Source organism: Coturnix japonica, chromosome 13, assembly GCF_054131305.1.
Source record: "Coturnix japonica strain WE chromosome 13, WE-NBRP24, whole genome shotgun sequence".
NCBI lineage: Eukaryota > Metazoa > Chordata > Aves > Galliformes > Phasianidae > Coturnix > Coturnix japonica.
This window is the reverse complement of record NC_140675.1, coordinates 1,586,088-1,613,550: the sequence shown is the minus strand read 5'-3', so window position 1 is coordinate 1,613,550 and position 27,463 is coordinate 1,586,088. Positions and strand designations below refer to the sequence as shown.

At 43.0% G+C, this 27,463-nt stretch overlaps 1 protein-coding gene across 1 annotated transcript; it reads left to right on the top strand.

Annotated features, from left to right (window-relative positions):
- Positions 1 to 296: 296 nt before the first annotated feature.
- On the top strand, positions 297 to 27,463 carry LOC146758560 (myosin-binding protein C, slow-type-like). Its single transcript, XM_085514875.1, has 2 exons — positions 297 to 594; positions 25,653 to 27,463. Exons 1-2 carry the CDS (start codon positions 297 to 299, stop codon positions 25,865 to 25,867), a joined length of 513 nt encoding a protein of 170 aa, XP_085371001.1. The 3' UTR covers positions 25,868 to 27,463.

Below are 27,463 nucleotides of genomic sequence, written 5' to 3'. Positions count from 1 at the left end.
TGGCCTTCACATCATCTAGCTGTACAACAAATTCCTATCTAGAGCATGTGCATCTGAGAGCATCATCCGAGGCTCCCAGTGTGATGAGTGGAGAGAAGAGAGAGGCAGTTTTCAGACATGGTTCATCATCCTCAATTGGGTAGATTTAAGAGAGAATAAATGCTGCCTGGAATTCTATTGTCTGTACTTTGCAGATTACTGCTGGCTGTAGGATGGCGTCTGTTGCAAGTGCCTCTCTAACTTATCTCCAGCATGTAGATGCATGTATTTTGAGAGAGGCATCCTACCCTAAGTGTATGTTACTCAAAAAGCAATGTTTTCTTCCAGGAAAACCTACTGAGGTTTCAAAACAGCTGGAGGATAAGACAGCAGCAGCAGGGCAGGACATCAGCCTGAGCTGTGAGCTGTCAAAACCGGATTTGAATATCAGGTGGTACAAGGATGGCAAAGCAATCAGTAAAAGCCAGAAGTACGACTTGCAGCAGGAGGGAACTGGGGCCATTCTGATCATCCATGACTCTACTGCCAAGGACAGTGGGGAGTACCCCTGTGAGACAGAGGACTCCATAACAAAAGCCAGGGTCACTGTGCAAGGTGAGTTGAAAAGCACACTGGGGATGGCATGTAGAGAAGTCGAGGTAAATATCTGCAGCCTGTGGGTGATGTTTTTCTCTTCTGTTTCCTTGAGCAGGATCAATTCTTAGTTTTCAGAAAATACGATGGATTAAAATCTTTTCCTTAAAATAATCTGGAAACCGAATGATTCTCCAGTGTGATGTGGATCTGGGCAGCCTGGTCTGGTGGTTGGTGGCCCCTTGACAGGGGGTTTAAAACTAGATACTCTTTGAGGTCCTTTCCTACTCAGGCCACTCTATGATTCTGTGATCATTCTATGGTTCTATGATCTTGGTTGTTATTGAGCCAAGAAAAGATGGCAATCTGAATTAGTCTATATTGAATATGTGTAATCCAAACTATATGCAGTTTATCAGATGAGATCCTACCAGCGCATGTATAATGGTATTGAACTTTCCAAGCCAACCAGCCAAATAAACAACAACAGACCCCAAAAGCCCAACAACCAGAAAACAAGAAATGTTCATATCCCAGTGTTTTTGTTAAGTTCAGTGCTCAAGCAAGCAGGAGGGAAGAGCTCCTTCCCCTCTACTCCACACTGGTGAGGCCATATCTGAAGTAGTCTGCTTATGTCTTCTACTCCCCAGTACAAGAGAGACACAGAGCTGCTGCAGAGTCCACTGCAGGGCCACCAAGAAGATACAGAAGTTAGAGCAACTCTGCTATCAGGAGAGGCTGAGGGAGATAGGGGTGTCCAGCTGGAGAAGGGGAGGAAAGTTCAGATTTTGGAAACCACCACATCAGCTTTAACGGAGTGAACCAGTTCCAAAAGCTGTGTTCCAAAAGCACTGCTAAATAGCCCCTGTGACTCCTCGAGCTTACTACAATAAATGAACAACACATGGGGTTGTTTAAACGTTGAGGCCAATGCATCCCATTCCTATGGGAGGTAGTGATATGTGGAGGAACTCAGTACAACAGGGTACCTTTGGAAAAGCATGTATAAAACATTAATTGCATCAATCAACAAAATGTATAAGTGAATAACTGTTCAAATCCATTTAGTGCATTTCTTACTTCTATGACGTTTTTAATTCTCATTATAATACCAATAGAAAAGAAGAAAAGCACTTTTTCAGCAGTCAGTTTACTACAAAAAGAAAATACTTCATTTAAAGCTTTTGCAGCTCCATCTTATCTGTTTCTTTCTCAAGGATTTGATCATGAATTATACATTCCAGCACAACATGAAATATTTAACTGATGCTCTTCAATTCCTTTTCAGCTTCCCAAACAAAGAAATGAGTTTGAGCACAGGAAAATTTGGGTATACAGCTGTGAATCCACTAACGTCCACAGTAGCTTTCCCCTGTTAGTGTCCAGATCAATGGGACAGGAGCCTCAAAAGACTTCAGGTTGTCAGCACTGCTCTGTGTGCTGTAATTACAGGAGAAATGTGGATGGATTTTGCAAGTATGAATTTAGGCTTGATGCTCTGAAAATATTCCTGTAGATTTCTAAAGGCTAGGAGGGAAATATATGAGGAAAAAGGAGTGTAATGACTATTACTAATGCAGTGAAGCTATTCTCTTGTTCCAGAATTTCTTCATGCTGTCAGGAAGGTCACAGCACTGTAGTGGGACACCAAGCAGTCAGGGAGGCTACACTCTCAATGTCCTGGACTCCTTGCCCATACTGTGCTTCTACAATGCTAGTTAATCCCTAGTGCTGTGCTGAAGAGGTCTGACGTGAAGCAGAGATAATTCAGGTCAGGAGTTGTAAGTGATTGCATTCAATTTAATTTTAATAAGTGCGCATAAGATTATAACTGGATAGAAATAGAAGGTTGATACTATATAGCTATATACAATATCATTAGCTCTGGCTGTCCAAAGTGTGGAACAGTTATTGATCAGCTGGTATTGCCTTTGAGGAAAAGGACAGAGATCTCTCCTAGATTTCATTTAAGGGCTGACCACTAAGGCAGCATCTCTTTATGGAGATCGCTCCGTTGTGGCAAGACTCAACCTTTTCCATCTTGTCTGAAGGCCTCAGAGTTGATGAGTTTTTCCCATAGATCCCATCTGATTATTTATTTACAACTGTTCTTGTGTTATTCCAACTGTACATTACTGTTCTTGTATTATTCTAATCATACATAACTATTCTTGCCTTATTCCAACTGTACATCTGACTGCACAGTGTTCAGTGTAAGTAATGCCCAGAAACCTGAACTTGAGGTACACTTGGGAATTCTCACTGAAATCCCAGCTGATTATTTTTTCCTCTGCAAGATTTCTTGGTATGTTCTTCTTCTTTTCATTCAGAGCCAGGAAGACTGAAGGAGCAAGCTCTTACCTTAGCTTTTGTTGACTTCCACATTTCTCCTCAGGTGGACCAGATTATAGTTAATGAAGAAAGTGACATTAAAACTTCCTCATAGCTTTCTCTGAACTAAATCCAAAGTGTATCTTGTGCAACAGTTGGCTTTACTTCACCTCTTTCTTCCTAACTATAGATATATTAAGAATGTGTCTGTTTGCATCTGCTTTCCAGCACATTTGTTTGTCTGGCTGTCAATACATTGCAGTTTAGATGGCTTGGAAGACATAAATTACATATTTTGCCAGAAATAACAAGAAAGAAAATAGAGTAGATGTTGGATTTCTAGAGTACTAGCAATAACATTTCAGGCAACATCTATCTGACACCTGAAAAATGGGGATGTACTAATAATTTGTGAAAGGCCATTAATCTGCTGTGCTTGCAGGCAGTGGATTTTTGTGGGTGCAGTGCAGCACATCCTCTATGTACCATCTGTTCCTCAGAACAGGTTCACTATAAAGTGAGATGAAGTTGTTCTGGCATGGTGTTTCAAATACAGATGCTCTCAGAGGCAGCTGGGTAAAGGAGGAGGTTCCTATCAGCAATTAATTGGTTACATTAATCTTAGAAGGTATTCTGTCTTTTATGTGTGGAAGGGGGGTGGGGGATCATGGACTACAGTCTATGAATATACTACTGAAGCAGTGCGTTTCTATATGAACTCGGAGGACATCAAGTCAGGCCTTGTTTTGAGTTATACTTGGATGAGGTGATTGGGATAGTGCCTGATGTTATGAGTGTGTCATTCTCTGCAAATCTGTGGGTTCATTTCCAGGGGAAAGCTGAAAATCAAATGTAGCACCTCCTGATTGTGTACAGTGTAATGCTGACTTGTGCTGCATCTGTGTTTTCAGTAAGATAAATGCAATAGTTTTGCTGTTTGCTAGCTAGCATTTTAAAGATAATTCTGGATTTGGATACACCTTTTTTCAGATGTTCCATACAGAAATGCGCTAACAAATTCATTGAGCCATATCCAGTATAATTTGTTCAAATCTACTGACATGAGCGTAGCCATTCTCTTTCACTATTTTACTTACCTTCTACAGCAATTCTTCTTCTGTTAAAGAAAACGTATTCTTGTTGTTCTGGCTGTCTGTATGTATGGCAATTGCACTTCCTTCTGTTTTGGTTTGTTTGTTTGTTTTGCCCGAATGTCGCACATCTGAGAGCCTAATTGCAACAGTAAATCCTCTAACTAATGTGTTGTTTTTGTAATAACTCGTAGGCTTTCTGGTTGTAAATCTTTCCATTCCAAGGCAGTAATATTCCACAATACTCTTGGAAGTCTGTGAAACAGAGACTACCAAAACAGGTTTTAGTTTCTTGGCATAACTAAAGCGATGAGATACTTTTCTAGGTTTCCTCTAGCCTTCTAAATTGATTTCTTCTGCAGATAAAGGGTGGGGGCAGTAGAGAGTTGGTTTAAATTAAACTGGATGTGATTTCAGTGATTTGACAGTTACCTTTTGAATAACAGAATTACAGCTGGATGGCAAAATGCCTCTTGGTGGCATCGCAGCTGTGATTATCCAGCTAACATAGCTGTCTATCCGAGGGAGTTCACAACAATTTGCCCTTGAGCCGAGCCGGGGCCGCCCGGGCAATGCGCAGCAGTGCCAGCAGATGGCACTCGTGGAGCGCAGCAGCTCCGGAGCTTCTTGCAAAGGAGAAGAAAATTCCGTCGCTCTGTGCCGGGCTCAGGGCTGGGCTCGGTTCACCGCTGGGAGAGAGCCGGGGTTCCCAGACGGTGCCAATGGCGTTAGGCCGTGTATTTTAATATAGATCGTCTGGTTCTGGGCAGATCGTCTGCCCGAGCAATGCCTTATCAGGCCTTTCTGAGAGTTCATAACATAGTGTGAGCAACTGAACAGGCTGGTAGCCCTTCCAACCAGTGGTTTTATGGTTCTCTTTACTACCTTAAGGAAATAAGGAGAGAACTGTTAGACTTTCATAGGCTATAACTACAAATGCTTGGCTTTGTGTACTCTCTGCTTTGATCTCATTTTCTTAAAATTTGCTTAATTAATACAAGATTTGTAGAATTTAAGTTATGAAATATAATAGTATATGAAGTTTAAGAATATGATTTACCTACAATTTATTTTTTATTATGAGAATTTCTGTTCTTTTCTTCCTAGAATAAACTTCAGGAAAAAAAACATTTATATTAAATGTAGATTCATTACTAAGTAGAATGTTTACAAGCATTTAAGGTTCATGGAGGATACTGATGTGATGATCCACAATTTAAAACCTATGCACACAATGACACAGAAGCCAGTTATTCCTATAGATACGAAAATAAGGCATGTTCTCTGTATAATTCAGGCTCTGCTAAAATATGCACAGTGTTCCTGAGAATTTTCTATAAGTAATGCCTATGAGAGACAATTGATAATCCTCCAGAAACAGGCTTTAGCTGAAAATTACAGGACCATTAGGAGTGTAGAATCCTGTGTTGAAAGTAGACACATCAGTCTTGCTCTTTGTAGATTAGCATAGTGCCTTTTAAGTCAACCATTAATACCTTATTAAAATATTTACTACTGTTTTGCACACATACTTGAGAGCATTTGTGTCTTTCCAGTAACCAGCATTGTTTCTTTATGGATTTCTGTGCACAACAGCATAGGTCTGTTTTAATCCTGTTTTATGGATACAGGAGTTCAAGCTCAGATAAATGGGGAAAACCACTTGGCAGAAATGGGGACTGTGGGTGGCCCTTCTGAACACCAGCTCAGTACCAGGTGCAGTGTAAGTGACCAAAGGCCAGTGAGCTTTAATCCAACAGTGCTATCATCAACCAAGCCACCTCTTTGCTGTGGGAGAACAACCATAAGGATGCAGTGTGACAGACACTCCCAAGCCTTTTGCAGGGGCTCTGGGAGTTAAAAGGGTCCTTTGAGCCCAGGAGATACTGTGCTATTCCCACTGTGCCCTTTCATAGACTTATAGAATCACAAGGTTGGAAAGGACCTACAAAATGATCTTTCCAGTGGGAAAAGCTGTCAAGTTGAAGGTTTAACTGGAGAGCTCTGTCTGTCTTGTAGTTACTGTCTCCAAGGAATGTTTCTTACACATCTCCAAGACAGCAAGGTGCTGGGGCAGCAAGGCAAGCAGGGAAGAGAATGATGAGCAACACTGTGGTAGTAGAAAGGTCTGAGTATACGGTGTGGGAGAACAGCTTGTCCACTCCAGCATGGTGAAATGCAATGTCCAGTTGTTCCCTGTCTGTGAATACAGAGTTGTAGTTGACTACATAAAGTCATTTAATTTCATGTCCCCGTCCCAGGAATGTAGCTGTTCTGTCTGTACAAAATGTCCTTAGGTATCAAGATGTATTTGTGTCCCCCAGCTTCTGTTTATGTTCAGAGCTCATTCCCTTTTGGTAATTTGATGTTGTCAACTGTGCTTTTATTTGTGAATAGCATGATTTTTGAGAACACCAAAGGTATTAAAGAACAAAGTTCATGTGGTTATTATATTATGCTCATTTTTAGGCTATGGCTATGTTGCAGAAAAAGTCACCCCCTTCCATAGACTTCAAAGCTGAGCACATGTTCTACAGTGAAGATGCAGGTGCCCAAGTAAAAACCATCTTGGAGGGATGGAAGGCTACCCTCAGGTGGGAGCCTGATGGCAGTGTGGATGTCTGCTGCCCAGGTCCTGACCTGCTTGTGCCAGTTGTTGCCCAGGGCAGAGCTGAGGGCACGTGCAGTGCTGGTTGCCTGGGAAATACCACTGTTACTGGCAAATTTGCTGTAAGGTCACTCTTTCAAAGTACCCTTTTTTTCTTCCAAACATAAGCTCATGGATTATCAAGATATTTTGTTTAAGTATTCCTCTCTCTTTCTGTTTCTCCCTCAAAAAAACAAACAACAACAACAACAAAAAAACAGCCTTCCTAGAACCAAATTCAAAACAATCAAATAGAATTGTTGAGTAGAAGTATCTCTTCCTGATGCATTTTGATGATGTATTTGTAAGGGTTCAGATTTGTTAGCAACTTTCAGTGGTATCTTAAAACTCATTTCCTTCAAAATCATTGCTTCTCAGTTAGACATGGTCATTTGTGTTGGTTGATATTTTAATTATTTTTATTTTTTTGTTTGTTTGTTTAATCTTTCTCACAGATGCATGAGGCTAATACTAAATCTTGTAGAACAGAATATAGTAACGGCCATGGTATAGAGCAATGCAGATGGAGTCCTGTCTCATGTTGCTGAAAATTAATCATTTATGGCTACTACTACTTGAGACTTGCATGAGATTGCTGTGAGACAGGCCAAGAACATTGGTTCAGCAGCTTCTCTTGGCCTGTTAACCAGTGATAAGCATGACAGGCACACCAGAGGCAGCAGGTTTGGTTGCAGCCTGGAGCAGCTGGTGATCCGGCTGGTAGGAGCCCAGCTGTGCCAGGCAGGGGCTGGGTGGCATGGCCTGGGGCTGACTCCTCCTGACCTGTGCTGGGGTGGGAACAGGGACGGGAATAGTTCAAGGGAGAATTTTAATCTGCATAAAATAGGGACTATTTTAAGAATAAGAACCTGTGTTCATAATTTCATTCCCATGAGTGCCTCTTTGCTCATAAATATCTCCTATTTGCATGGAATTGTTTATTGTAATAGCTCTGGTGTTTAGAAGGTACAAATAACATTTCCACTGGGAATAAAGAAGTGTCTTCTCTGACATCTCTAATATCTGCCTTGTCTACTTTTGAACTAAGGAGAAGTATTTTGAGAGTAATTTTTAAATAGTTTTCAACAGCTAATGGGAATTCAGGCTTTGATGTATGAGGGATCATCTCAGTGGTCCATTTGCAATATCAGCTTAGAAAAGATGATTCCCAGCACAGCACCCACCTCTGCTGTGGTGCAGCCCAGTCCCTTCCTCACACTTCTGGGGGCTGTGGCCTCTCCACTGGACCACTGGACTGTACGTGCTCTGTGCCCCCAGTGAGGGATAACTGTACTGAAAGGGGGAGGACAGAAACTCTGAGCCTTTGCTCAGCTGAATGGAGACTGCAGCAGCCTGTGCACAAAGAAGGCAGTGTGCAGGAGTTGTATTTGTGTGCTGTGAGGTGGACCAGAAGTGTTGCTGGGCACTGTTCAGGGTTGATTTGCATCATGATACCAGCTATTTGGCAGTTAGCTTCAATGAACCATTTCTCTGCTGTTGTCTGTTGGTTTAAACTGCAATACTGAATGAAGAAATTGTCTAGTAAATTTATTTATTAGGCCTTTCAAAGCCTAATAACAAAATATGTCAGGCATTAATTTACCTGGAAAGATAATCAGAGACCTTTCATCTGGATCAGGCAGTCTGGACAGTGTAAAGTTAATGGGTTATGAAACGAGAAGCTAAGAGGCTGCACAGCTTCAGTCTCTCTAAGGTCCTCTTTGCTGTGAGCAGCACAAGTATGCTGTGTGCCTCTAGAAACACTGCCCAGCCTTCCCCCCTCCTCCACCCCCCACAGCCAATGACAACTTCGGTGGCAGCAGAACTTTTGCTGGCCTGTACAAAGCGGGGGAATTTCCTGAGGTGCCTTTTAATCCACATGGCTCTGACATTTCTTGTCCAGTTTCTGAGCTGTGGGTCCCAGCTGGAGGAACACAGTGCAGTGTGAAGAAGAATTCAGGAGCTGGAGAGATGGGGGCATGGGGTGGCTACTAGGAGGTCAGGGTTCTTACTTCAGACGGGTGGGTGCAGTGTCCATGCAGCCCCAAGCACATAGTGCCCATTGCACTGCATAGCCATGGGGTTCACTGACAGAGCACCAAGGAGCATAGCTGCTGAGATGCATGAAGGCATGCAGTCTCCTCACAGCAAGGTTAAGTGGCACTATGCTTTAACTTCTTAACTTTACAGTCAGATTAGTGGCTCAGAGGCCCTTAGTGTTTGCTAGACAGAAGCAGAGATTTTTCAGGGCTGCTGTGTACCACACTGTATCCCTTAATGAGCAAAAGCTGCCTGAATCGCTTTGCATATGGGTCCTATCAGTTTAAATGCCACAAGAGTATCTCTGATGTCAGGATCATTGGATCCAGGACTTCTCCATACAGCAACCCCAACTGCTCCAGCAGTGATATGCACTGTGTAGCCCCTGTTCTCCTGCCACCCCTATGTGTGGTGTCAGCCCCATCCCTGATAGCACCTCATGAGCCCAGATTGGCCATCACCTCCTGCCTCATCTGGGGCCTGTCCTCAGGGGAAGTGCTCTCACCCAGTGCCTTGCTAGGGATGCTCAGTGGTGCCATGACAATGGCTCTGGGCTTCAGTGCCAGCCTATTTAAGGAATGTATTATCTACTTTGGTAATTGGAAGTGTAATGTATTCACTCCCTGCACAGCACAGCTGATGGCTTCATTTGTCACATTCCTTTCTGTGGTTTACGCGGCTGTCACAGTGCAAATAAACCGATTACATTTCTTCAACATTGCTTTCACAAGGCTAGGCTGTGTGATGTGTAAATCAGTAAACAGAGGATGTCTGACTGCTCTCTTATCTTCTGTGGAGCCTCTTTTGATTAGTCTGGATACAGGAGCTAAAACAGGTGTGGAGGCTGTGAGTTGGGTGTGCTTTCTCTTGGAGGAAAAATAGCTGTGTAATGCTGTGGGTGTGCAGCATATGGGAAGAAGTGAAATATGTTGTGTTAAATGAGCCCTACTTCAGCTAGAGGAGATAGCCCAGTTCCAGCTGCTTCTTATGCCAAATCTAAAGGACACAAACATGACATTTTAAAATATGGAATATCTTAAAGAAACAGGAGCAAGATAATATAAAGTGAGGTAAAATAACATATAGATCAGGAACAACAATCCACAGGCCAGATGCAGCCCATGGAACATAGTATAACTATGGAGTTAGAGAAAAATTTCTGCTTTGTTCTGTGTGCTTATACCTCAGGAATGAGAGAAACACTCTGCCCAAGCATTTGTTAGAAGCAGTGTATGACTGTGATGGAGCCTTCCATTAAGAGTGTTTCTGAAAATGTATTACCATCAGACCATTCTCTGTATTAAATCAATATTTAAACATTCTTTCTCCCTTCTCCAGAGAGTTTTCTCTATTTAAAAAACAAACAAACAAACAAAAACAAACAAAAAAAAACAAAAAACACCAATGGGAAATTAGTTGATAGTGATCTTATTTTATATGTTCATTTTTCTGTATCTGCAGCACATCAGAGAGCATGTAATGGGCAGCTTTGCTTTCCATTAGCAGTCTGATGAACCGTGCTTGCCAGATGTGTTAGGTCTGGCCTGCAGGTGAGTCCTGCACCCAGTGGGACCAAGCAGTGAGTAGTGCATGGGCCAGGAGCTGTGCTTCTGTATGAAGTGTCTGCTCAGCCTTTCGCTTTGGAGTTACACTTTCTTTGTGGACGTTATTTCACCTTCACTGAAAGGTACACTGAAAGTAGTGATAGCTCTGCAGATATCATTGGAGTTAAAGCTTGAGACAGCTCTGCTGAGTTCAGTAAAAGCTGATCTATAATATTGAGAGGGGTATGTCACAGTGCTTTTCTTTGATTACTGCTAAGACTCCTGGCTCCATTGTCCATTAGCTGACATGTTTGTTTCCTCCCATTTGTACTCTCACTTTGCTGAAGTCTGATCACTTTCTGCAAGCAGATGAACTTCTGAATACAGAGGTCTGATGAGATTTGAGCAGAATGATCTCAGAAACTGTTGCAATCAGAAATATAAAAATTCTTTCTGCTCAATAAAATCTCATGGATATTGCCTAAAATCCTATAAAACCTGTGAGATTAAAAATGGGACTTCTCTGGCCTCTTCCCCTCTCTTGTAACCAGACTGGTCTGGGTGTGCCAGATCTGACTGCTGGTTCTCATGAGGATCTCAGATACCCCAACTCAGTCTCTTTTCACAGAATCACGGAATGACCCGGGTTGGAAGGGACCTCAAGGTTCATGAAGCTCCAACCCCCCTGCCTGGCAGGGCCACCAAACTTCCACATTTACTAGATCAGGTTGCCCAGGACCCCGTCCAAGCTGGCCTTGAACACCTCCAGGGACGGGGCATCAACAACCTCCCTGGGCAGCCTGTTCCAGGACCTCACCACTCTCCTAGTAAAGAACTTCCCCCTAACATCCAACCTGAATCTTCCCTCTTTTTCAACTTAAAACCATTTTCCCTTGTCCTGCTATTAGTGGTCCTTTCAAAGAGTTTACTCCCCTCCTGGTTACAGGTTCCCTTCAGGTATTGAAAGGCTGCAATGAGGTCACCCCGCAGCCTTCTCTTCTCCAGGCTGAACAAACCCAACTCCCTCAGCCTGTCCTCATAGGGGAGGTGCTCCAGCCCCCTGATCATCTTCGTGGCCCTCCTCTGGACCCTTTCCAAAATCTCCCTGTCTTTCTTGTACTGAGGGCTCCACACCTGGACACAGTACTCCAGATGGGGCCTCACATGAGCAGAGTAGAGAGAGATAATCACCTCCCTATCCCTGCTGACCACCCTTCTCCTGATGGAGCCCAGGATACCATTTGCTTTCCAAGCTGCCAGAGCGCACTGCTGGCTCATGTTGAGTCTCTTGTCCATCAGGACCCCCAGGTCCTTCTCTGCCGAGCTGCTCTCAAGGACCACTCCTCCCAGCCTGTACAGGTGCCTGGGGTTCTTCTGGCCCTAGTGCAAAACGTTGCACTTTGCCGTGTTGAACCTCATTAGGTTCACCCGGGCCCACCTTTCAAGTCTGTCAAGGTCCCTCCAAATGGCATCCCTTCCTTCCTCCATGTCAACCGTACCACTCAGCTTGGTGTCTTTTGTGCTAATCCTGTACAGTCCATCTTTTTCTACTTGACTACCTGCCTCTGCATCCTGCCTGCATAGAGCATTGCTCTTGAGCACACAGTTCACGCTATAGAAGAGAGCTAGGTTCAGCTTGTGGGATTTGATGAATGCAGTCTGGAGAGATGCTGCAGTGCTTTCACGTGGCTCCTTGTGACTCTCCTTCTCTTCTCCAGCTGCCAAGGAAGCAATGAGTGGAGAGAGGAGTCCTAGAGTGCCTTGGCCCCCTGCTGGGTGCGAATTCCAGAAGGTGGGGATTGTTCCTCTTCCTTGTGCTCTTTGGTTACTTGTACCTCAGCATTCAGAACTTGAAGTGCCCCTCCCAGCAGATGAGGGGCGGTGCTACTCTGGCTGTGGGACTGTCTGCAGGGTTACCAGCCTCCCGTGAAGTGCTGGGGTGTGTGAAGTTCTCTCAGTGAAAAAAATCAGCCTTCTGCACTTTTGTGCTGAATATTAACCACGTTTCTGATCATCATAGTTCTGAATTCTACATCTTGTCTCAAAATAAGAAAGCAACAAGTTATTGTTTAAACCGAAGTAAGTAAATAAAATAGAAGCTCTTGCTATGGAAAGAACACTTTTGTTCATTCTCCATAATGCATCTTTTCCTGCTAAGATTAAAAGGTTTTTATGTATCTTCTTCACTTTTCCTTGTGAATTGCCTTTCTCAGGGTCACAAGCTATTTACATATGTATATATATGGGAGGAGGGAAGCACCACTTGTTCTCCAGACATTCACTCTCTTCTCTCATTCCAGGAAATCTCAGCCATTCTTTGCATTTTAGGAACAACACCAGATTTCCAGGAATATTGCAGTGAGTAAAGAGTTTCTTACCACCATAGACTTTGAGGGCACTGGGTTGCCTATGGTCCTGCTCAGCCAGTATCCCATGCACTGGGTTGTTTTCTGTGACTTGGTTCTCCTTTTTGGAATCATAGAATCCTTAGAGTTGGAAAGGATTTCTGAAGGCCATCTAGTTCAACCCCCCCTGCAGTGAATGAGGAAATCCACAGCTAGATCAGGTTTCCCAGGGCTGTCTCCAGGGATGGGACATTTCCTATCCAGATCCTCTCATTTCCAGCCCCGAGGATTACTGCTCTGAGGCTGCACATCCCACTCATCTACCCATGTGGTATTTCTTCTGGCACATCACTTCGGGTTTTCCCTGAACCTGTGTCCTAAGTATGGTTCTCCTACCCCATGGACTCTGGGCATTGCTCTGTGTGCTCACATCCCAAGTGCTGTGTCTGCACATGCCCCAGAGCCCTCACTGCTCCTGGGCTCCCCTCCAGTGACAGGACAGTGGGGACTTGACTTTGCCATGGATGTGACTGCATCTCACAGGAAGAAGTCCATTCATGCTCCTGTCATGTACAGTGCTAAATAAATTTGGGAGTTGCTCAATAGCTCAACAGAATGACAGCCTTTTTCCTTAAAGATAGATATTGCCTTTAATCAGGTGCTCACTTGCTTTGCTTGAGTAAGCCAAACTCATTCCAAGAACAAAAGGGCTGCCATTGCAATAGCCTGGCTTTTCAATTTCAAACTATCTGCAGATTACAGAATAAATGAAATATTCAGTATACACAAATACTATACAGAATGATATGATACAGACCATTTCATTTTCTTTCATCCTTTTCTAGCTTACTGGCTTTTATGTAATGGGTAGACCTACATCAAAAGCCACGCTCAAGTAAGAACAAACAAATACTTAAAGCACACATTACACATGGCATTCCTAAGCCTTCTGTAAATGATACAGAGTTATTCTTTGAAGAATAGAGAGGCACTCTAATAAACTTCTCTATGAGACCAGACCATGACACGGTGACAGAGCGGCATTTTTGAGTGCTTGGCATATGTAAGATACCAGCTGCCCTTGGGGGAGCATGTGTATTTGACAACAGAAATAAGGGCAGTCTTTGCTGCTAGGACCCTAGGACACAGTGCAATGTGCATCTTCCAACTCTTTTTAACCGTATCTGTCACTCCTTCAGTAAGGAGATGTGAGCTCCATCTCAGGCAGCACCGCACTGCCAACTTGTCAAGCAATCTCTCATGGTCCTCTTGTAGTATCCCTTACACCTGGGACATGTATTCAGTCTCTGAGGGACTACTTCATTGACTGTCTGTCTCTGCCTGAACATCTTTTCTGCCTGTCAGGGTGCTGGCAGTCTGGGGTATTTCCTGCTGTGACCATGAGATCCTGCTCATCTCCAGGTGGGGGCATATCACTGCAGTCTGACTGCGATCCACTTGCTCTGTGGGTCAGGAGCCAGACATGTATTTAGAGCAGTGTTTGGGAAGGACAGAAGCTCTGGTCAGAAGTGCTATGGGGGACAATACCAGGCTGACTCTCTGAGTATGGGATATACCCTGCAGCTGGAAAACTGACATTCATCCAGAAGGAAAACATCTGAGCAGTTTGCCCAGCCTGTGACACTGGAGGAATGTACACTGCTCAGTGCCTTTGGGACTCAAATGTGGTCCATACTGAGTCTGACCAGTGGCTCATCGTGTTGACGCAGAAGCTCTTCTGTTCATATCTTCTGGCTCATTAAGTCCAGACAGTCACTGACTGCAGCCGTAACCCTTCTCTACTTTCATTCCTGTGGGAATCTCTTAGTCAAACATAAAATTTCAGCATTATACAACCAAACTTCATTGTTAGTAAGGCCTGTACAGTAATGCTTATGTTTTCTTAAAATATATGTATGAGTTCTCCCTTATATACACTCATTCCAGTCATTCATAGTTACTATTAATGATTCAGCATTTTTCTGTGGTTTCAGGCTTTCCATGCCACCCATGCTATTTGCCAAACTAAAGTCACTGCTACTTCTTGCACCAGAGACTATGCTACATATCCTGTGGCCAGCCCGCACTGCTATTTAGACCACCTGTTCCCAGTCTGTTCTAGAAGTTTCCCACAATGTCACAATTGCCAATATGAGAAGGATCTCTCTTACAGCACAGCAAAAACTTCAGAGTTTTTATTACAATATTTCAAATGAGAAACAAATCTCTCCAAGTGGGAAGTGACCTCATCCCCTGATCTGAGTCCCCTCTCCCTTGGCACATGGTGGTTCCCTGGGGCATGTCCTTGCCACCAAAGTTCAGCCGATCTTTCTGTATCTCCAGAGACTGTCCCAAAACTACTCATTGCACATTAGTATCAGCTCTCCTTCCAGCATCAAAGTGCAGATGAATCAGCCGGGCTCTTCCTAGGAACTCCCATCTCTCTTCTCACTTCTTAACCAAGTTGAATTTTAGTTCTGATCATGCTTCAGTGTCCACAAAAATGTGATGAAATATCGTTAAGCTGTCTGAAATTGAGTTTTATTTTGCTTTCAGAGGGTACTTTGGAAAATTTTTCTTTATCTTTGTCAGCCTTTGTAAGTAGTTGAATGACAGCTTTACCTGTCTCCTGTGATGCCTTGCAATGTGACATGCTCCCTGTGAAGTGCTTTTCTCAGAACTATTATCCTCTATTGTACAAATCACACACTTTATGCCCAGCACCTCCTCCTACTCATGCCATTTTCTCTTAATGCTAGCAGGTCAGACTGTGTCCTGGATGTTATACCTTGTCTGTTGTGTTCCTTCCACCCAAGATATCTGTTCTCATCTCTGATTCCAGGACCTCAGGTCCATTCTCCCTTGTTCCTGATCATCTGTCCAAAGCATAGCCATTTCTGTGTTTCTTACAGCCTGCATCCCCTCTTTAAATGTTGGGCAACAATATCCATCATCCATTCAGCTGATGTCCTCAGGAAATAATCATACATCTGTAGCCACTTCACATCATTTACCTTCTAACTTTCTAGATATCATTGCTAAATTCTCACTAATTCATTTCTTCTACCTTTGTGTAAAAGTGAACATACATATTACGGCATCTCCCTGCTCTTTCCCTTCCTTTCCCCACCATTAATTTCATTTCCCTCAAGCCCAGAGGGAAATGCTGGAAGGATGCACCTTCCTGTGAATGTGCCCATGACTCTCCTAAAGCTTGCCTTGTACCAGTCTCAAGTCCTTCATTTCTTTCCTTTTCTCATTGCATCCTTACATTACTCCCTTAAGAGGGTCCTGGTCACCCAAGTCTCCACATTATGTCTTCACATTTCATCAGTCTTCTTTGATCTGTGCTAGCTGGCATCTAGCATTGTCAGTCCTTTCTGGTTTACTTCTTGTAGTCAGTCCTCCTCTTTTTTGGCTATGGCATCTAATGGGTCACCCAGTCTGCTCTGATTTATGGTATCTCTCTCCATAAAAGGTTGTGGAAGTAGCACATAACTCCATAAGTGATCCCATTCATCAGAGCAGAGTCAGAATAATCACCTATTTATCTCCTATTCAATAGACTTGCTACAGCACACATTATGAATTCATTTAAACTGATGCACAGTGTCCCATTATGCACTAATGGTGATGAGAAACATGACAAAACAAATGCCATTTTAAAATTGGGAAATGAATCTGTTCAGCAAGATGTATAACTATGGCTACTCATGAATTCTTACTCTTGCGGTCTTCTGCAGCACACACCTTGTTGTCTCCTCATACCTGAGCTGTACCCTGCTATGATGCTTCTGGCAGAATCAAATCCCCCCCTGCCATGGCTACCAACACATGTTGAGGCTTCATGACTCCTGCATTCCTACAGCCCACCCCTCAGCACAGCTCCTGTGCAGAGCTCCCACTGTTGCAGTGCTTCTCTCATGACTCTGTAGCACCAGCACAGCCTGAGTCCTTGGTGCTGGGGCTGGGAATTGCCCAATGACTGTGGCCATGCTGAGCGCCCTGACTGTGCTGCACTGCACCATGCAGTCCTGGTATGGCTCTGAATGTTCTTCAGGTCTCTCCCCTGTTCTTATCTTCAGGAGGATGGACTTTGTAGGGCTGTTAAATCTTCCTCTGGCACACCTTTGAAGCCATTACTTCTCATCCTATCACTAGTTAGCTGCTTCTGCTGAATAGTTTTCCTAAGGCAGTGGTTCGGCTCTGTAATGTAGTGCTGCAACCTTCTGTAGAAACAGCCCAAAGGATCCCAGCCATGTGTATGACTGCCCAAGAAGCTGATGTCTGGAGCGGTAGGATGAGTCCAGGAGCTTGTGGAAATCCTTGCCTTTCCATGGAGCCATATGTTTGAAGACTTTGATCACAGCTTTGCGGGGAAAAAAAAAGCACACTGGGAGATGATGGCGAAAAGATTTCTTCAGAAAAAGAAGCATGTGTAGAACAACCCCTCCTCTCGTTATGTTGCTGATGCTCTGGGTGCCCCTGTTCATGCCGAATTGTTCTGGAGGTCAGCCCTGGATAGGAGTGTGTCAGAGGCCAGCAGACCCAGCACTGCTCAGGGGGTTCAAGCCTCTGCCAACCTGGTACAGATAGTGGGGCTGCTAGAATGTGTGATCCCCCTTTCCCCACCCTTCTCTCCCCCCCCCCCCCCCAGCCATGTCTAGGCTGTAGGAACAGCAGTGGAGTTGTTGTTGTACCTGTAATGATAGTTCTGACCCTGGATGTCCCACCGCTCACTGGCTGCAGCATCTCCTCTTCAAACTTCTGACTTCTAAGGGCTTTGGTTCATGTGGAAACTTCTCTCAGAGGTCTTGATGAGGAGCAAGTTGGATGCAGTCCCAGAATAGCACCACTAACAAAAGCTCTCACAAACAGCCAACCAAAATGCATCCTGAAGTGAGATCACAGAAATGATGCAAAGCAATCAGATGAGAGGCATGGCCATAAAGAGCTGTTAGATTTTTAGAACAGAGCTTCCCTTTGCCTCAGAATAGCAAGAGGATTGCTTTACATGTGCATGTGGCCTTGTAAAATTCCAGTATCTGGGAGTTGTGTGTGTTTAAAACTGCACGAGCAATGCAAGGCGCAGTGCCAGCTTTCAGCTGCATTAAATCAACAGGTGGGTGTGCAGTGCAGGGCCTCCCCAGCTGGAACCACCTCCTCAGAGCCTGTCCTGAGCTGCTGTGTCTCCACCTGGAGCCCAGGGCAGGATCCTGTGCTCAGCCCTGCTCAGGAGGACTGTCCCCTTTGTTCACAGTACTTTGTCACAAAGCCCAGTGACCCATCCAAGCCCTCGTCCTCCAGCCCAGCACACTGTCTGTGTGATACAGACGTGCTCCTCGTGGCCATTCACAGAGGTTTGCTCCAAGTCCTCAGCTCCAAATGCAAATAAACAATTATAAGTCATCAATATGTCTGATATCATGGAATTCTTGGCTGGCAACAGCTATCCTGTGTTGTATAATTGAAAGAAATGCAATGGAGTGTTATTTAATAGGTAATCAATCAGTGCTGTACTTGTACACCTGAGCTAATCAATTACTGCAGGAATGCCAGTGCTGGCCACCTGCTGGGAAACCACCTGTGTACATCAGGGCACCAAAATGCTCCCCTGCTTGTTGTGGGTTCATTAACAAAATTTCATGAAGAAATCTTATGTTCATAGATGCCAGTCATCTAATAAATGTTGTAGAGTTGTTTCTCAATCTAAGCTTTTTAATTTTTATTATTCCATAGAAAGTCTGAAAATGTAATAAAAACAGTTTAATAATTCTAAACAAACAAATGAACAAACAAACAAACAAACAAAAAACCTAAAATGGTAATTCAATGTTCCTGACTTGCTTTAAAAAGATCCCAGATTTAAGAAGTAATTAAAAAGTGCAGGAGAAAAAAATACATCCTAGAAAGCCCATCTGTGCTTTGCAAAGTGGCCTCGTTGGTTCTGGGCTGTGTCCTTCAGTCCTGTGCTTTGGGTGCTGGGTGCCTGCCCAGAAGGTGTTCTACAGTCCATTACCTGCATCTCATCATGTGCATCCCACCTGAGCACTGGGATTCTACAGCCCTCTGTATTGCTATTTTATTTATAAAATGTTACCAATAAAGCCAGAAGCTTCAAACAGATTAGATTCATTCATCCAGCCTTCACACAGCGTTGAATTACTCACACAAACCAGGCTGTCTGAGGCAACGACAACAATGTTTTCACAAATTGTTTAATTAGACAACTTCTGGGCAATTTCTTCCAATGGTTTCACTTCCCCTGCCCACAGATATTCTGGTGCTCACCACATCTGTCATAACAACCCTTCCTGGATGCTGGAGTTTTGGGGCCAAGCCCAAATTTTTTATTTATTTTTATTTTTATTTTTTGCTTTGAAGGACAAAAAGAAGCATAAACAGCAAAGAACCATCTTTATTTTTTCCTTTTTTTTCCCCCCTTTTTCTTTTCCTTTTCTTTTTTTTCTTTTCCTTTTTTTTTTCTTTTTCTTTTTTCCTTTTTTCTTTTTCTTTTTCTTTTTCTTTTTCTTTTTCTTTTTCTTTTTCTTTTTCTTTTTCTTTTTCTTTTTCTTTTTCTTTTTCTTTTTCTTTTTCTTTTTTTCCTTTTTTCTTTTTCTTTTTCTTTTTCTTTTTCTTTTTCTTTTTCTTTTTCTTTTTCTTTTTCTTTTTCTTTTTCTTTTTCTTTTCCTTTCTCTTTTTCTTCTTCTTTTTCTTTTTCTTTTTCTTTTTCCTTTTCTTTTTCTTTTTCTTTTTCTTTTTCTTTTTCTTTTTCTTTTTCTTTTTCTTTTTCTTTTTCTTTTTCTTTTTCTTTTTCTTTTCTTTTTCCTTTTTATTCTTTTCCTTTTTTTTTCTTTTCCTTTTTTTCCTTTTCTTTTTCTTCTTCTTTTTTTAAGGAACAAATTATCATCATTTTGTTTGCTTAGCTGAGAACTCAACCAAGGTCTGGCGGGCAGCTCTGAGGGCACTGCAGGGGACTCCAGGCTCAGCTTCATCACCCCAGGCTCAACCAGAAATCCAAGGTCCCTCCTGCAGCCACAGCCATGAGTCACTGATGTCTTATGCAAGAAAATTCCTCTTCCCATTTTAAACTATGGATGAGAATTTCATCAGAGGGAAGCAGCTTCGGAACAGACGTTCTCACAAACTCATTCTTTGGCTCTATCTGTCTCCAATGAGGCTTTACAATCTGCCCTTCCAATAGTATTCCCATCTTGTTTGGTGGCTTTTATCCAAGTTGGTTAATAATTTCTGTTATCGTCCTTCGAGCCTGAACAATTTTAGCTCCTCCAAATCCCTTGTTGTTCCTTATTAAGACACTAGCTACTACTGGAGAAAGATGACTGATTGCAATAGCTGTAGGCAGAACTCATGCTGATTAACAAATCACTTGAAAATAATATGCTTTTTAGCCATTAGAGTTATTAATAGTATGTTTGCTCCCTTTCTTGGGGCATTTAATGCTCAAGGAATTAGCCAATCTGGAGAGTAAATCTTTTAGTTCATAGTGGACACCAAACTCAATCTGTCTAGCTGGAATGGGACTATACACTCATTTTCTTTTCAAGACTCCACAGAATTTGACATTTTAGTAGAAACTTAATAGCTTGCAGTAATTTTTTTTACTACCTGTAGCAAGATTAGCTGCTAAGATAAGGAGCTGATGGAGCTGGTGAGTGACAGGGCACGTTCACCTCATTTGAAATATGCATAGGGGAAGGGAAACACTTTGGTACAGAAGTGCTGCTGCTGCTTCCCAGGCATCCAACGACCCTCAAAAGACACTGCCGTCGCACTGAACCTTGCCTATGGGAGCCTAGTCAGAGAGACAGCAGGTGTTTCTAAATGAAATCTCCATGCTGCCTGATTTTAATGGGTCCTTTACTTTGTAAAACCAAGAATTATTAATTAATATTTATGCTTTGTTTATGAGTTAATGGGTAACTGGCTTGGGTAAGATCCCTGGATGATCTATCAGTTCACACTGGGAGTAACTGTCATGCAGAACAAGCAATGCTATTAATCAACACAAAGCAGAAGATCACATGGAGGATATTCTTTCTTGCTCTCTTTTTCAGTTTTTTGTCTCCCTCTTTGTTCTCTCCCTCTGTGCACTGTATCATAGAGTGATGGGTAAGACTGTATTTCAGCCTCTCTTGAGGAATGGTTTTGTGGTAAGGAGCCCAACAGCCTCTGGTGTCAATGCTGCTCAACAACCAAAGTTAGTTAATGTGTAGGAAGAAAACAAGTACCTCTGGCATAGGTGTGGTCTCGCAGTGCAGAGCAATGTTCACAATAAAATGGCTGTCTGGGATAGAATGGGACTGTTCCCATATGATGAAACAAATATAGGTCTAACCTGGCATAAAAGTCTACAGCAATTAAACAAGTGGCTGTTCATTTTGGTCTTTTAAGGAATTTCATCGTATCCTGACGCTGTAAGCCTTACCAGGAAACTCAGTATGTGAAAACGGAGGAGTAATGCTTGATTTGATTTGATTTGACTTGATTTGATTTTTTTTTTATACTGATTACTGTGAATATCACTATGCATTTGAAATACCTATATTTGAATTGCATTAATCTGCAGAGTGTTTCTGAATCTTTTTAAAAATCTAGCAGTAAAATAATGTCTGCTTGGCATTTAATAATGGCAGATACAACAATAAATATTCACTTAGGATGACTGTTTTTTGCACTGTTCTGTCCATCAAAATATGAACAGAAAATGTGTCCCATTAGTGCAGAAAATGTCTGGAAAAGATACTCCCTGATTAAGGCAGATGTGTCTGCTGATGGTTTGATTTGGAACATGGATTGCTACAAATGAGTCACATTCCTGGGAAGGGGATTTAACGCTCAACAGGTTCAGGCTCCAGGCTTTCCTCTGGCTCAGTCTCACTGCTCTCTTTCTGCTTCACACTTCTTTCGTACACAACAATTCAGTTGTCCCTTATTAAGAGTGCTCCCTCTGTCAGTTCTTCCTCAAGTGCATAACCTTGCTACGCCCAATCATATTAAAGAGTGACTGAAATGGCTTTGCTTTCCATCACAAAAACAGCTGCTACATCAGTTGTAAAATCCTGTCATTTATCTTTTCCCATTTCTATCATCTTATTCAATGCATGAGACAGACACAAATGCTCTGTATTATAGATATTAATAAACCTCCAAATTCTGTGCTATTTCCATGCTGGTTAAACATGGAGTAATCCTTAAATGGAAAAATAAAGCAAGATAAATGCAACCAAAACTCAGAAAGCCAAGGTATACAGCTTTTGTCAATGTACAAGCAAATCTTCATCCAAATGGCTTAAAGGAAATAATGGTGATATGCACATTCCATGCAATCATCATAAAAAAGAAACTGTACAACAGAGCATTTGTCAGAAATCACTGTGAGTAAATGACGACTTTCAGGAAAATCAGAAACATTCTTTGCTATAGTCACTGTCTAAAACTGAGGAATAGAATGAGATGAAATGAAGCAAACCAAGAGATCTCCAATGGAAGTTTTAAAACATTACAGCTAAAAGCAGAAGCTGAAATAATAAAATGAAACTGGTCAAACCCTAGAATTAGAGATTATGTGATAGAAACACATTTTGTTAGATTGTGGGTGACATGCAAGCCTGATTTCTTTTAGTTCTATTATAAGAAACATCACTGGATTCAAAATATCTTGGTGTGGTTTTCAATCATACTTCCATTTTACAGATAGATTTTCAGTTCAGTACTCATGGTGTCCTTTGAGAAACGAGCAACTACATAGCTGATGTATACATATTTAGTATGCACATGGCAATCAATTCTGGAGGGGCTGGAATTACATGATCTTGAAAGGTCCCTCCAGACAACTGTTCTGTGATTCTATGATATATTCTAAGTATACAAATACACAATAATTAAATGTGTAATATATACGTATATTTAAGAACAGCAAATCACACACAAAAAAAATGTTAGACAAATTTTGGAAGAATGCAATTCCAGTCCTCTGCTCAGATGTGGCCAGCCTGGAGGTTTGCTTCCACTGCAGACCTGGGCCAGTCCAGCTCCGACTCTGACTGGGGATGGAGAACCCACAGCTTCCTTGGTCTCCAGCAGAGTGCCTGGCCATCCTCTCGCCAATAGCGTCATCTTGTGCCTGCTCAAAATGTACCTCACTTCAGCTGTGCCCTCTGTCTCTTCTATGTCCTTCCATGTCCATCTGCCAAGGGCCTGGCATCCCAGAGGGCAACTGGATAGAGGAATAAAATACCCATTCTACACCTCTCACCCAGCTGCCAATACTCATTCACGCAGCATTGCTTCACTCCACCCATTGCCCATCATGCCTTGGTCTCTAAGTGCTACAAATTAGGAGGTTTTTGAAAATGCACAAGGGCATAGATGTTGAAAATATGTACCATCGCTTGGCTAGCAGAGCTCCAGTTAAGCCTTTTGTGTGTTTCTGTAATACACAGATTTTGTAAGGTAAAGGACGATTTGCACTTTCCCTAATAGCTTACTGGTAGTTTGTGTTCATGGCTAACACACACCACAAAGATCTCTCCAGCTGCTTGTCATATCTTTGCAGGCATTGTTTAAAGGATGAACTGTACTGAATAAGTTTCATTCTGCATACATTATTCATCAAAAAAATATTACTTCCATGAACTGCGATTAGTACAGTTGCTGTCCATAGACTTCAGTGTATTTTGCCATGAATTTTTCTATAGCTTTTCAAAGAATACACAGTTCCAGGGTTCTTTTTCTCTGTGCCTTTTTTAAACTTCCTTCAACAATCACTTGTAGCTGGTGATATGTTTCCATTGAAAACCATATTGTGATACAAAGCAGTGTGACAGCTGCAATTTTACACAACATGAAATATCAGCTGAGGAAATTACAAAGAGCATTTCCCTGAAACCACGATTTCAAGAACAAATCAATTACCTCAGTGAAGCTGCTGCTCAGAAATTAAACAACCCTGATTATCCTCAAGTAAAGTTCAGATCTGAGGAACTCACGCTGAGGCCCACTTGGAGTTAGCAGAAAATCTTTATTCTAGGGTAATTGCAAGGAAGGAAGGTTGCGATCCCACACATGTTGATAAGGAAAACCATTATTTATTACAGCTGTTTGTCTTGCTCCAATTCATAGGAAGGAGAGGAGGTTCTTTGATATATGTATACCTGACATGAGATTAAGAAACAAAGAGTTCAAATGGTGGTCCAACCAGCTTATTACAAATCTTAATCAGGGAGATGGGGAAGGGGAGGACTGGCAACTATTATGAATTAGGGTGATGGGGAAGGGAAAGTGGGCAATAGGAAATATAGGAAAGAAGCAAAAATTGCATAAAGCAGGGATAGTCACCACCAAGACCTAGCAGTGTTCTGTTGCATGCCATTGCAATGCCCCAAGGCAAAAGTGCAGGGAAGAGCAGCAGCAGAGTGGCCGGCCTTAGGCAGCAAGCAGGTAGAGACAGAGCAGGCCAAAGAGGAAGGGGCAAGTTTCAGGTAGCAGGCCCAGGAGAGTCTATCAGCATGCAGGAATCATGTTGTGAAGCACCTGATGTCATGTTTATTGGTCCCTTTTTTATCCTTCTTCTGCCAATGTGGCATTCCTGGGTACTTGGGTAAGAGCCATGTGCAGAACCCCCGAGATGGCATCTCCCTTGAGAAAAGACTGCTTCCCAGCCACTAAGCTGTGGCTTATCTCTTTCTCTATCGTTGCCCTTGGACTGCAAATCTTCAGACAAAATATTTCATCAACTCTGACTGTGATTTGCCTGGACTTGTCCATATGTGTCCCTAGGTTGGATATTAGGAAACATTTCTTTACAGAAAGGTTGTTAAATACTGGAATAGGCTCCCCAGGGAGGTGGTTGAATTGCCATCCCTGGATGTGTTTAAGAGCCATTTGGATGTGGTGCTCAGGGATATGATTTAGCAAAGGGTTGTTAGTGTTAGGGTACTATTGTTAGGCTGCTGTTGGACTTGATCTTCAAGATCTTTTCCAACCTGGGTAATTCTATGATTCTATGATTTAGACAAAGGATTTCTCAACCCTTGACCAGGACTTGTCCATCTGTGTCCTCAGCAAACTTTGAGACAATGGTGTGAAAGAATAATCTCTTACACTGTTTTATAGAGGTCCTCAGATGAAACAATAACAGAAATGTATTAGTAGTCTTTGTGTTTAGTTATCCCTCAAAGCAGCCCTATGACTCCCTCATAGCAGCTCCTCATGTCAGAATGCAGCTCCATGGCAGCCTAAAGCTCCCCATGGCATCCCTACAGCTCCTCATGGCACCCTGCAGCTCCTCACAGGGAGTGGAGGGGTAGCACTGAGCTCTGCTCTCTGACAGCCACAGGGTCTGAGGGAACACATGGAGCTGTGTCAGGGGAGGGCAGGTGGGGGTGAGGGAAAGGCTGTGCCCCAGAGGGTGGTGGGCATGGCACAGCTTCCAGGGCAGCAGGCACAGCCCCGAGCTGCCGGAGCTCAGGGAGTGTTGGGACACCACTCTGACACCAGGTCTGGGTGGTGCTGTGTGATCCCTGTGGGTCCCTTCCAACTTGGAACCTTCTATGTCCTATGGTGACCCCACCACGCAGCTCCCCACGGTCCTGGCACAGTGGCTCTCTGTAGCACCTGCCCCTCAAAAAAGCTTTTCCAAATCTCTGATATTTTCATGGAAAGAAACCCACGCAGTTCTCAAGCACCTCTGTAACACGTTCCTCCTTATGCTGTTCTATCAGCCAGCTGCAGAAATCCCAGCTGCTGCGGATGCCTGTGCCAAACGATGACCATGCCAGTGATTGTAATCTGGAGTTTGGGCTGTGTTCTAGTCTTGCTTATTTTGCACTGAATACATGAAGGTATAGTCTGCTTCTGTCTTAATTAACATCAGGAAATTTACACTGTTCCCTTTTCACAAAAGGAGAAAGAGAATCACTTTTACCTAAGGTAAATTAGCATGACTTCAGTGAAGCTAATTAAGTTATCCCTAAATTATGTGCAGAAATCAAGGGAAGCGCTTTGTTCTCCCTAGAAGGCTGTCTGTAAAAACACACTGCTTTTTCTCTTTTCTTAGGCTTTCTGCAAAATTACTCCTGGGGAGCCCAAATGCCTCCAACTGCCAGGAGACAACCAGCACTGACAGCTCCTGCAGCACTGAAGGCAGCCATGCAGCCATGCAGAAATGCAGCCATGCAGAAATGCAGCACTGCTCCTTGGCCACTTTGTGTGAAGTGCTCAGGCACTGCCCCCGTCAAACACAGCTCTGTCTATGAGCTCAGCAGCCAGTGATGAAACTCTGGGAAGAGAAGCTGCCTAAGATCCCTTTTATATTCTTGGCAATCATATTTTGAATGTATGAATTTTCACTCAGTCAAAAGCACCGATACACGCTGCAGGTGTGTATCACAAACAGGTTGCTGTTTGTCTCCCAAACAGAAGGTTGTGTTGAGTTATGGAAGTAAAAAATACGTATATGGTACTGTATCCGGTTCTTGAGTACTGTATCCAGTTCTGGGCTGCCAGTACAAAACAGACAGGGATCGTCTGGAAAGAGTCCAGCTGAGGGCCACAAACATGATAAAGGGCCTGGAACATCTCTCCTATGAGGAAATGGGTGACCTGGGTCTGTGCAGCCTTGAGAAAAGAAGACTCAGAGGGGATCTGATTAATGTTTATAAGCATTTAAGTGTGGGAGATAAAGGCACATGGCCACCATCTTTTCATTTGTCTGTGTGGACAGGACAAGGGGAAATGGCCACAAACTGGAGCACAGGAAGTTCCACACCAATATACAAAGGAACTTCTTCACAGTGAGGGTGATGGAGCACTGGAACAGGCTGCCCAGGGGAGTTGTGGAGTCTCATTCTCTGGAGATATTCAAGACCCATCTGGATGCCTACCTGTACAGCCTGCTGTAGAGTGCCTGCTTTGCAGGGGAGCTGGATTCGATGAGCTCTGCAGGTCCCTTCCAACCCCTACAATTCTGTCATTCTGTGACATCTGAAAATGGGGAAGGGGCTTACAAAAATGAAATAACGATTGCATCTTAGGGATGTAGTTGCTGGCTGATACAGCTAGAACACTTGTCATGATAATTCTACACACAATTCTACAAGTTAATTTTGCTCGTTGCTGTTCAGCATAAGTCTGGGAAGCGACCCATTTAAAAAAGATTCTGTGCCAAATGAAATAACCCTCCTTGGAATTGCAGCTGCTCTTTGAGAGTGTGACGTGAGTGGCATGGTGAGGGCTGCAGCAGGGCCGGAGCTGCTCTTGCAGGACCTGGGGCTGCCCCTGGGGGGTGTTGGAACCCTGGGTCTATTCACCTTAATTACTCCATCCTAACCACAATACAGTAAGACACAAACCAATGGCAGACACTGTTCCATACCTTGTTTGTTCTGGGTATGTATAATGACAGGACAATACAAAGGGAAAGTCAGTTAAAAAATGAGGGAACAGAGTAAGAAGAAGTGGCACAAGAAACACTGCAATGGGGAGAAATCTTTACAATAAGCAGTTTAAAAGGACATGAAAATAAAAAAAAAAAATGTCCCCATCAGCAGAGTATAAATCACAAGTCAACCACTTTAACTCCAGGAACTGCTTAAATTGAAGTATATGTTTGAAAAGAGTTGTGAATCCTTGAAAAAAATGAGTTTACTGAGAGTACGTGCATTAAATAGTTGGCAAGAGACTGCTTAATGTGTTACACTTATAACCATAATTGCACATAATTCTGTAATTAATTTCATTGCACGTGTGACACTATACATGCCAAACATAAGTGCTTGTGTGCAGATGCACACTGCTTATAACGTGGTCATTAATTCCCCCACTGTTGACAATCAGCTCATGGAAATAAACTGCCAAATCCCAGTAGGA

What these genes read in the sequence shown, in the direction of transcription:
- LOC146758560 (XM_085514875.1), top strand. Translation starts at nt 297, where the DNA reads ATGTTACTCAAAAAGCAATGTTTTCTTCCAGGAAAACCTACTGAGGTT. An exon ending in AGCCAGGGTCACTGTGCAAG is followed by an intron (nt 595 to 25,652) that starts GTGAGTTGAAAA and finishes CTCTTTTCTTAG; the next exon opens with GCTTTCTGCAAAATTACTCC.